Consider the following 11,147-nt stretch of genomic DNA (forward strand, 5'->3'; position numbering starts at 1 on the left):
CCCTGAGACAGACTCTTTCTATGTAGCCCTGAATAGTCTGGAATATGCTATGTAGACCAGGCTAGCCTTGAAATACAATCAAGGCCTGTAGCTCATATGCCTTGTTCTTGTTTGTTGTTGTTGTTTTTGGTTTTTTGAGACAGGGTCTCTCTGTGTAGCCTTGGCTGTCCTAGACTCAATTTGTAGACCAGGCTGGCCTCGAACTCACAGCGATCCACCAGCCTCTGCCTCCCGAGTGCTGGGATTAAAGGTATGCACCACCATGCCCGGCTGTTTGTTGTTGTTTTAAAGGCTCCAAGTTTCTCTGCCTGTTCCCACTGGACAGTTCCCATAAACCAGGCAGCTACCGTGGGGTGATGTGTCCTAAGAACTCCTCTTACAAAAGGCTGTGCCCCTCTCTGATGACAGGACCTGGCCTGCTGGTCCCTCTGCCGGGCAGCTTCTTAGGCTGCCTGTCCCGATTACGTTTTAACATTCCACATAAACGCCGCCCCCACTGAGAGCTGCTCTTCCTGACTGCTTATGTGTTTCTCCAGATGTCTCTTCCTCTCGGCCTCAGGAATGCCCCGGCATCTCTCACACATACACCTCACTCCCATCACAGCACTGGGCTGGGCAGCTCATCACTTCAGGGTTCTGTCCTCCCATCGCTCTCTGGCCCACCTCACCCACCATGTGGGCAGAGCTGGTCTCCCGTGAACGCTCTTCTAGAGAAGTCTGATTGACTGGGTCTGGTGGCAGCAAAGGACACGGGGAACGGAGAATGGATACTTGCAGGCCTGGGCCAGCCTCTCCAGGAACACACAGATGCAAGTGGCTGCAAGATTTTTTTCTTTTTTAATTTTGTACAAAATCACGTGTCCCAGACAAACAGGACATTGCAAACTTTCTCCCAGGCATTGTGGCCTAATGGGGAAGGACTCCATGAAGGAGCAGCTGCCAAGCCAAGAAGAGCCCTTTGCCCTTCTGCACAAAGGCCAGCGTGAGGATGGGTCCAGGGGAGGCCTGCCCTGCCCCCACACATGCTGGGGCTCTGGCGCTCCCAGTGCCTGCAAAAGAAGGAGAGAGAAATGGGTCCGACAAGAGGCAGGAAGGCTACTGGCAGGGATGGGGCAGGCCCACCATATCTCACCAGGAACATGGGACATTATCCAACGGTTATGGTGATGCCAATGATGACAGCCAAGATGAGGACAGTGACAGAGACACAGATGGCAATCATGACTTTTTTCTGTGGGAGAGGGAGGGTCACGGAAGGTCACTCTGGAGTGGCCAAGGCTGGGGCCACGAGCTGGCACTTACCTTCCTCGCCTTCTTCTGGTTCTCCAGGGCTATCTTGACATGCTCTTGCCCACGTTCCACATAGTCCGCTGAGCTCAGAATGTTCTTCTCAATTCGGTTGATCATCTCCCCCTGTTCAGAGAGGGCGGGGTAGCCAGGCATGGAGGTGGGCAGCAAGGACCCTGCCCAGCCCAGCCCAAAGTGACCGAGACATTCTGTTTGTTTGTTTGCCTTTTTTGTTGTTGTTGTTTGTTTGTTTTTTTGAGACAGGGTTTCTCTGTGTATCCCTGGCTGTCCTAGACTTGCTTTGTAGACCAGGCTGGCCTCGAACTCACAGCAATCTGCCTGCCTCTGCCTCCCAAGTGCTGAGATTAAAGGCGTGCGCCACCATGCCCTGCCTTGTTTGCTTTTTGAGACAGGGTTTCTCTGTGTGGCCTTGGCTGACATGATACTCAACTCTGTAGACCAAGCTGGCTTCAAACTCACAGACATCCACCTGCCTCTGCCTTCCAGGTGCTGGGATTAAGGGGATGCGCCACCACCACCTGGCTAATCAAGACATTCTTGGCGGAGGGAGGGGGTGAATCTGCACTAACAAAGATAAGGCAGGGCCAGAGCTGACAAATGTCCAGCGTTAGTATGGTTTCCAGGCCCCGCCACTGGCATGCTGTCCCTTTGTCCTATATAACTCCCATTTGCGGTAGAGGCCTGCAACTATGGCCTCCCGTGGCTAGCACCTTCTTCACAGGTGGTAAACTTTGGGTCTGAACTCACCCATCTTCTAAGTCCGTCTCCATCCTCTCCCTACCTCCTCCTGGTGCTCCCAGCTTTGGTCCTGGTGCTCCCCCTGGACGGGAGCCCTTCCCCAGGACTCCCAGCGGCAGACGGGACTGGCCGCAGCACTGTGGAGTTGAGCCCAGGAGGTCAGGGCAGGGCTGGAAGGGTACCCACCTGCATCTCCACCTCCGTAGCCAGAAAGGTGAAGATCTCATGGAGCTCTCGGATACTGCGCTCCAATTGCTGGATCTCACTGTGTCGCGCCGAGATCTCATTCAGGGCCTGTCGTGTCACCTGTGTGTCCTTCAGGATCTGGGGGGCAGACAGGAATTGGAGAAGATGTCACAGGGAGACCACCAGCCAGTCCAAAGTTTCTGCTGAGCTTCTCAAACGGCTTCTAACCTATGACCCCAGCAGATTCCAATTCGCTCCTTTCAAGACAGGGTTTCTTTGTGTAGCCTTGGCTAGCCTGGACTCACTTTATAGACCAGGCTGGCCTCAAACTATAAGAGATCCACCTGCCTCTACCTCCCGAATGCTAGGATTACAGACATGTGCCATCATGCCCGGCTCTCTAATTCATCCCTGACTGGGCCTTCGTCTGCCTTCCACACTAACAAACCAGGCCTCAAAGATGGATGGGCCACAGGGGAGGCTGGCTGAGACCACTCACGTTAGACACGAACACCTCGCTCTGCCCACTGTCGAGCATCTGCTCCAGCTCCTCGTCAGACACCATGCCAGCATTGGCTGTAACAAGAAGGGCCAGTTCAGAGCGGATTCCTGCTCCCGAGCGAGCACCGCGCACCGGGCACCCCACCCCACTCACTGATCTTCAGCTGCCTCCGGATGCGTTCCACGTTCTTCTCTCGGTATTCGGACTGCGTCGCGTTGCACTTGTTGATGAGCTCGACGAATTGCTGCGACAGGACACCATGCTAAGGACAGAAAGTCTAGCTGGGCGTCAGCAGGAACGGCCACGAGGTGCTAAGGCCATGGCTGCCTTGTGACCTTGGCAGGTTCCCTCCCTCCTCAGAGGCCTCCTCCTGCGCGCGCGCTCCTCACTACCTCTTCCTCCTCTTCCCTCCCCAGCGGTTTCTCCCTCAACAAGACATGCTCCCATCAGTCTTTGCACACTGCTCCTTATGCCTAGAGTGCGCATTCCCACAAGGACCCTTAAAAGCCTTCAGCCACTTACTTTTAAAATTTGTATTATTTTATGTGTATGGGTATTTTGCCTATATGCTCATCAGTGCATCATCACATGTGCCTGGTGACTGTGGCAGCCAGTTGGCTGACCCTGAAACTGGATCTATAGACAGATGTGAGTCACCACCACCTGGGTGCTGAGAATTGAATCCAGTTCCTCTGGAAGAGCAGCTGTACTCTTTCCTTTTCTTTCTCCTCTCTCTCTCTCTGTTTTTCTTTTTTTTTTTTTTTAATTTTTTTTTAATTTTAAGATTTATTTATTATTATGTATACTATCAGATCTCATTATAGATGGTTGTGAGCCACCATGTGGTTGCTGGGAATTGAACTCAGGACCTCTGGAAGTGCAGTCAGTGCTCTTAACCTCTGAGCCATCTCTCCAGCCCCTCTCTGTTTTTCAAGACAGGGTTTCTTTCTGTAGCCATGGCTGTCCTGGACTTGCTTTGTAGACCAGGCTGGCCTTGAACTAACAGAGATCTGCTGCCTCTGCCTCCCGAGTGCTGGGATTAAAGGCGTGTGCCACCACTGCCTGGCTTTGTTTGTTTTTTTGTTTTGTTTTGTTTTTCGAGACAAGGTTTCTCTAAGTAGCCTTGACTGTCCCTGACCCGATTTGTAGAGCAGGCTGGCCTCAAACTCACAGCTATCCACCTGCCTCTGCCTCCTGAGTGCGGGGATTATAGGCGTGCGCCACCATGCCTGGCTGGTTTTGTTTTTTTTTAGACAGGTTTCTCTGTGTAGCCTTGGCTGTCTTGGACTTGCTTTGTAGACCAGGCTGAGCTCGAACTCACATCAATCCACCTGCTTCTGCTGGGATTAAAGGCGTGCATCACCACGCCAGGCACAGCTGGTACTCCTAACTGCTGAGCCATCTCTCTAGCTCCACCTTGCTTATTTTCTGTTGGCTAGTTGGTTTTGAGACATAGTCTCATATAGCTCAGGCTGGTCTTGAACTCCTGAACTTGTCTCAACCTTCCAAGATTACACGTGTGCACCACTTCTGGCTTCTCCTGTTTTTGAGTTCTTAATTTTGATCTTATTTATAAATTATCATTACTATTATTTGGTTTGAGACTGGGTCCCAGGTAGCCCTGGCTGGCCTGCTAGCATCACAAGTGTGTACCAACAGGGAGCTGCATTGTGTGGTGGTAGAAATGTAGCCGGGAGCCCTGGGCATCTAACAACTGATAGATACCCCTAGCCCTTACTTATTTTAAAAGTTTACTTGGGGTGAGACTGCGGAGATGGCTGAGCTTGCAAAAATGCTACTTGTGCCAAGCATGAAAACCCACATTCAATGTTCCCAGAACCCATTAAAAGCCAGGTGTTGGGGCTGGAGAGATGGCTCAGAGGTTAAGAGTGCCACCTACTCTTCAGAGGTTCTGAGTTCAATTCCCAGCAACCACATGGTGGTTCACAACCATCTATAATGTGATCTGAATCCCTCTTCTGGCATGCAGGTGTACATGCAGGCAGAACACTGTATACATAATAATAAATAAATCTTTAAAAAAAAAAAAAGCCAGATGTGGAAGCAGGGCGTGGTGGCGCATGCCTTTAATCCCAGCACTTGGAAGGCAGGGGAAGGTGGATTGTTGTGAGTTCAAGGCCAGCCTGGTCTACAAAGTGAGTCCAGGACAGCTAAGATAACAGAGAAACCTTGTCTCAAAAAACAAAACAAGGGGCTGGAGAGATGGCTCAGCGGTTAAGAGCACTGACTGCTCTTCCAAAGGTCCTGAGTTCAATTCCCAGCAACCACATGGTGGCTCACAACCATCCACAATGAGATCTGGTGCCCTCTTCTGGCATGCAGGTGTACATGCAGGCAGAATACTGTATACATGATAAATAAATATTTAAAAATAAATTAAAAAAAAAACAACAAACAAACAAAAAGCCAGATGTGGTGGTGAGCCTCTGTGATCCCAGCATGCCTAAGGTGAGATGGAAGGCAGAGGCAAGAGACTCATAGTGCAGCAGCAGACACAGACAGACCCTACGTTGGCAAGAGGAAAAGGTGAGGACTCATTCCTTTGACCTTACATGAGCACTGTGGTGCGCATGTGCATTCAGTCACAGACTAAAGAAACCAGGGCCTCATGCACGCTAAGCACACGCTCTTCCCCCCCCCTTCCTTCCTTCCCCCTCCCCTCCCCTCCTCTTCCCCTCTGCTAGCACTTCCCCTTTTTTATGCTGCTTCTTCTCTTAATACATTAGATGATAAAACCATTTAAGTCGGGTATGGTGCACACCTTTAATCCCAGCACTGGGGAGGCAGATGCAAGTAGATTCCTGAGTTTGGGGGCAGCCTGATCTACATAGTGAGTTCCAGGCCGGGGAGAGCTATTTAGTGAGACCCTGTCGCAAATAAGAAAAATAAAATAAAATAACTTACTTATTTGGTGACTGTCTTGCCCCACTAGAACATAAAGTCTCCAGGGTAGAATGTTGTTTAAGACTGTCAGATACTCAGGGTGCATCTGTTGAAGGCTTGGTAAAGGTCAGGCACGCATGCTCAGGGACCTCAGCATCACCATGCCACTACCACAGAGCAACAGGGCCCTTTGGTGGGCGTGGCCCCCTTGTTCCTTTCCCAATTCCCTGCATAAGTTTACTCCCCTGAACTCCCACTCCTGTGCCCTGCCAAGATTCCCAAACCTTCCTTCCTATTCCAACCCCGACATCCAAAAATTCCAACCACTCTTTACTAAGCAACCAGAAGGCCCTGGCAGGTCACATCAGGTTCCTAGGCTAAGATGCTGCCTCAGGAGGATCCCTTGGTTCTTTTAAAAACTTTTTTTTTAATATATAAAAGTTTAAAATATATATATATATATATATATATATATTTTTTTTTTTTTTTTTTCCGAGACAGGGTTTCTCTGTGTAGCCTAGCCTTGACTGCCCTGGACTCACTTTGTAGACCAGGCTGGCCTCGAACTCACAGTGATCCGCCTGCCTCTGCCTCCCAAGTGCTGGGATTAAAGGCGTGCGCCACCACGCCCGGCTTTAAAATATTTTTAAATATTTATTATTATGTATACAGTGTTCTACCTGCATGTACACCTGCAGGCCAGAAGAAGGCACCAGATCACATTATAGATGGTTGTGAGCCACCATGTAGTTGCTGGGAATGGAACTCAGGACCTCTGGAGGAGCAGTCAGTGCTCTTAACCTCTGAGCCCCCTAAAATGTTTTTATTTTTAATATTTGTATTAATTTTAACTGTGTGTGTGTATGTGTGTGTGTGTTTATCAGTAGGTAGTGCTGGTTTTCATGGAGGTTGGAGGCCTCGCCCAGAGCTGGAGTTAGAGACAGTTGTGAGCCACCTGACATGGGTGCTGGGAACGGCCGAACTCAGTTCCTCTGTGAAAGTGCACCACCTCTCAGCCCCAACATTACCCTTTAATATATTAATATATATTAATATTGATAATGTATTGTGTGTGTGTGTGTGCGTGGCTCACACATAGATGTCGGAGGACAACCTGCATGATTCCGCTCTCTTTCTGCTACGTGGCTCCTGGACTGAATCAGGATTCCAGGCTTGGAAGCGCACACCATTGGTCCATCTTGCCAGCCCTTGGCGTTTTTCCTTCTTTTTATATCTTTAGACCTTTTTATGTGCGTTGGTGTTTTGCCTGCATTCATGTCTGTGTGAGGGTGATGTCTGGAACTGTAGTGACAGTCAGTTGTGAGCTGCCATGTGGGGGCTGGGATTTGAACCTGGGTCCTCTGGAAGCACAGCTTAACCACTAAGCCATGTCTCCAGCCCCACTTGTTTGTTTTATTTCTGTCTCTTCCAACCTTGAGCAGAGCGATTTAGGTACCAAGTCCTGCATGAGAATTATCTGTTCCCTCTTTAGTCCAAATTCCCTGTCTCGGTGTTGGGAAAATGTGTCTCTCACAGCCAGGCCTAAGTCATGTGCAACACAGCAAATTCTCTCTGAATGGAGTGAGCACCCTGAGACTCGGATCTGCTACCTACACTGAATCCTTCCTCCTGAGTGCAGGCTTCCTCATATGAAGAATCATCAGGACAGAGACCCCCAAATCAAGGGTCTCTAAGGGCTGCACACCCCCACTTAGTCACCTAAGAACTGCTTGACACAATGCCTTCCTTCTAGGAAAACGAAACCCACCTGGGTTTTTCTCATTCTTGTGTTGACTGAGTTATAATTCTCATCAGCTTCTTCCTTCTGAGGCTCTATGGCTGCAGGAGAAATACAAGGGTTGATGGAAAGAAGGTTTTCCCTGAGACTTACAAAAATTGATTGAGAGGCCAGCTGGTCTCTGTTTGAGGCTAGCCTGATCTACATATTGAGTACCCCCAAAAAATTTTTTAAAATTAAAATATATAATAAAAAATGTTACATGAATTTTTAAAAAATGGTTTGGAAGCCGGGCGTGGTGGCACACGCCTTTAATCCCAGCACTCGGGAGGCAGAGGCAGGCGGATCGCTGTGAGTTCGAGGCCAGCCTGGTCTACCAAGCGAGTCCAGGACAGCCAAGGCTACACAGAGAGACCCTGTCTCGAAAAATCAAAAAAAAAAAAAATGGTTTGGAGACCAGAACTCGGGGCCATATCTACATTCCAGATACATAATAAGAGGTTCTTGTCTTCATAGAATTTTTATTATAAAGTGACTATAAGCAGGGAAGTATTTTAGCAGTTATGGAGGAGGAGGAGGAAGAGGAGGAAGAGGAGGAGAAGGAGGAGGAAGAGGTCTTTAATTTAATCTCAGCGCTCAAGAGGCATAGACAGATCGGTCTCTGTGAATTCAAGGCCAGCCTGGTCTACATGGGAGGAAAAGAGTTGGGAGAGGAAGCGGAGAAAGAGAAGGGGGAAGGAAGGGGTTAATTCTGAATTTCTGTGCGCTTTCCTTTGTATCACATAAGTGGGTACCCAAAGAATACATACTGGGCTGCAAGAACTATAGCATTAAGTAGGTTCGAATTTAAGTATAAAACAATAATATAGGAACCTGTGAGTCCAGCATGTGCAATGCAAAGCACCAAGTCTCGACGCACAGCGATCCTAGACCCAGGTCCTCTGTGTGACCTGGATATATCACTTGACTGTGTAGGCAGCTGAATCAGAGGGGAAGCTACGGCTGAGGCCCTGTTAGTTCATTCACCTTTTAGTTGTGCCCGGACCTCTCTCCCCAGCTGTTTGATCTCCTCGCGCAGGTTCTGCAGGCCCTGCTTCATGCCTAAATGAGAAAGGCAACACTTCCAAACCACACCTTCTACCACAAACCAAAACCAAACCCACGCTGGCCATCACCTCAATAAAACTACATCCCCCACAATCCACCGGGCTGGCGTGCGTGAGCCCCAGGTTTCGCTTACTCTCCTCGGGAAGAGGCGTGGCCAGGATGGTGACCTGCTGTTTCTCCAACTCTCGGACTTTACTCTCTAGTTTGGCCATAGTCTGCCGAATTGTCTGGACCTACGGAGGATAAGCAAGGCGGCTGAAGACATAAGTGGCACTCTAGTCCACCCTGCTCCTTGGACCTCCGGACTCTTACCTTCTGGAAGAACTCGTCGTCTGGGCTGCCCAGCCTGGCAGTACCTGGCTGCACCACCAGCGCGACTCGAACCTCATCTTCATCGTCCGAGCTGTTATCCCCCTGCCAGGGCCGGAGTCATTGGCATCACTTGCTGGCTGCGGCTCTCGTCCCGCAGGAACCACAGGCTTCCGGGATTCTCCTTCCTGGCCATCAGCCACCCTTCCCGGACCCCAAACCAGGAGTCCCCCACTCCAGCGCACCCGCCCGGCCCCAGCTTCTCCTCACTCCAGCGCATCCTCCTCACCCCAGTTTCTCACCTGCCTCAACTCGTGGGTCCTGTCGCGCATGGTGGCCGGAGCGCCCTGTCCCCGGACCTGAGCCCAAAGGGCCTCAAGGTTCTAAGTTTGGAAGTCCTGCACCTCTCTCACACTTGACACCCCCTCCCTCCCTCCGAGAACCCCAATGCCCCCCCAGGAGCCGCCAAAGGCCCCGCCCCTTTCACCATCCACTGTCGCGGGGCACAACCCGACCATAGGACCCCCAGAGTTCTACAGGTTGGAATTCCCTTCTCTTCCCCCCATCCTGCTCCCGCAGCTGCAGCCCCGCCCCTCGGAGGGATGACTCGGAGCATGCGCACGAGGTCCCGTCTCTTCCTCGCTGAGGGGAAAGGCGGAGGTCGGAAGCAGTTGCTGCAGAACGGAAGCGAGGCTGCCAGGATCCGGAGCCCGCCCCGCCTTTACCGGAACGTCTCCTACTGGAGCTGAAATCTAGTTGCCCAAAGGGTTGGGAATGCGTCATTTGCACGCAGTCTGAGATCCTCGTATCTCACATCACCCCATGGCGCCCCCTCACCACGTGACAGGCAGGGCCCTGCTCCGCGGGCTGCACGCCCGACAGCCGGTCACATGTTCCGGCGCTGTCAGCGACGTCTCGGACTTCTGTCTCGCGACGTCCCTGACACCCGGGCGTCTGAGCTGTGCCCCTACAGCTTCTACAAGGTGGGGAAGGGTACACTGCCTACTCTCAGCCACGTACCGAGCATACCCTGTAGAACTGACTTTTTGTTTTAATTTTGGGTCCCAGGGCGTGGGCAAACTGAAGACTTTAGCATTGGGGGCTGTCAGTATCATGAGACCTTGAAAGTCAGAAAATAATGAGTCTTACAGCGTCAGAGAACTGCAGGGTTTTGTAGGCAGAGAAGCAGGAGGTGGGAAGTGACCTCAGCCAAGGTGGAGCCTCCCCCCTCCCCTGCGTCCCTTCTGGCACAGCCTCTGACAGGTGGGCGGCCTACGCCCCGCATGAGTACTGCAGTCCCGCTGAGCTTGCTGCTACCTTCCGAGCAGCAAGATGATTTCAGAGCAGCTCAGACTGAGGAAAAAAATGTACTGTTGCCTCTGCAGCCCTGCCTTACAACTGACGTCTAAGCATGACTTGCTTTTCTTTAAAGGAATCCCCAGCACCAAATTTGGTGGCTGGCACATAATAGGCCCTCACAAAAAAATTATTTTTAGCCTTTCGTGGGTCTGAAACTAAAGCCCGTGGCTTCCTGTTCTTCAGGTTTCTGTCACTCTGCTATTTTTCCCCCCAGCTTTGCCTCTCTGGGCATAGGTTCATTTGCATATTTATTGGGCACATACTATGGAACAGATACTGTTAGGAGCCGGGGACACATCAGAGACCAACAGACCAAAGCCCCATTCACTTGAGCCCATGTGTGGGGCTCTGACCCTTTTTCTCCTTTAGAATGCAGCTTGCCCGGGCTTGGGAATGAGAGAGCGAGGATAATGTGGCCCCGACCACCCCACAGAAGGAGTGCAGTGTTGGTGGGTTTCTCAGGAGGCCCAGTTGGCCTGCTGTGGTACCCTGAAGAAAATGTGGAGAAAACTGCCTGCTGTGGGGTCTGACTTGCAAGGTCTCATGATGCTGACTGCCTCCAAATGATAGGTCTGCCCATGCCCCAGGGACCCAAAAGAAAAACAACAACAACAACAAAAGAATTCTGCAAGGGTATGCTTGCATATTAGCTGCTGCCTCTTCAGTTAACTGCTAACTTGCCTCCTACTCGCCTTCTCCCTCTCCGGTATTTCGAGAGGGGGAGGGGAGGGGGGGACTCTAGGGTACTTGTCTTCCAGCCCTGGATGTGATCTTGAATCTTTCATTGTTTCCTTCCGAGGTTCAATTTCCCCTTTTGACAGCCTGGTCTGACAGTTTCTTCCTTGCTCAAGGTAAGAATTGGATGGCATCAAAAAAGGTTAAGGTGGCCGGGCAGTGGTGGCGCACGCCTTTAATCACAGGAGGCAGGTGGACCTCTGTGAGTTTGAGGCCAGCCTGGGGATACAGAGTGAGTTTCAGGACAGCCAGGGCTACAGA

General features: G+C 51.0%; 1 protein-coding gene across 2 annotated transcripts; it reads right to left on the reverse strand.

Annotated features, from left to right (window-relative positions):
• Window positions 1–692: 692 nt before the first annotated feature.
• STX4 (syntaxin 4) lies at window positions 693–9,518 on the reverse strand. Of its 2 annotated transcripts, XM_084772799.1 has the most exons (11): window positions 9,095–9,412; window positions 8,796–8,897; window positions 8,617–8,716; window positions 8,403–8,477; window positions 7,407–7,477; window positions 2,888–2,996; window positions 2,732–2,808; window positions 2,233–2,370; window positions 1,303–1,413; window positions 1,133–1,231; window positions 819–1,049 (listed from the first exon to the last, which is right to left on the reverse strand). In XM_084772799.1, the coding sequence occupies exons 1-10, from the start codon at window positions 9,122–9,124 to the stop codon at window positions 1,148–1,150; spliced, it is 897 nt and encodes a 298-aa protein (XP_084628925.1). In that variant the 5' UTR covers window positions 9,125–9,412; the 3' UTR covers window positions 819–1,049; window positions 1,133–1,147. The 2 variants fall into 2 exon arrangements, with proteins under 2 accessions (XP_084628924.1, XP_084628925.1); XM_084772798.1 differs by lacking the exon at window positions 1,133–1,231 and having other exon boundaries at window positions 693–1,049; window positions 9,095–9,518.
• Between the last annotated feature and the right edge of the window lie 1,629 nt (window positions 9,519–11,147).

The sequence above is a fragment of the Acomys minous genome (assembly GCF_964271855.1).
Source record: "Acomys minous genome assembly, chromosome: 2".
Lineage (NCBI taxonomy): Eukaryota > Metazoa > Chordata > Mammalia > Rodentia > Muridae > Acomys > Acomys minous.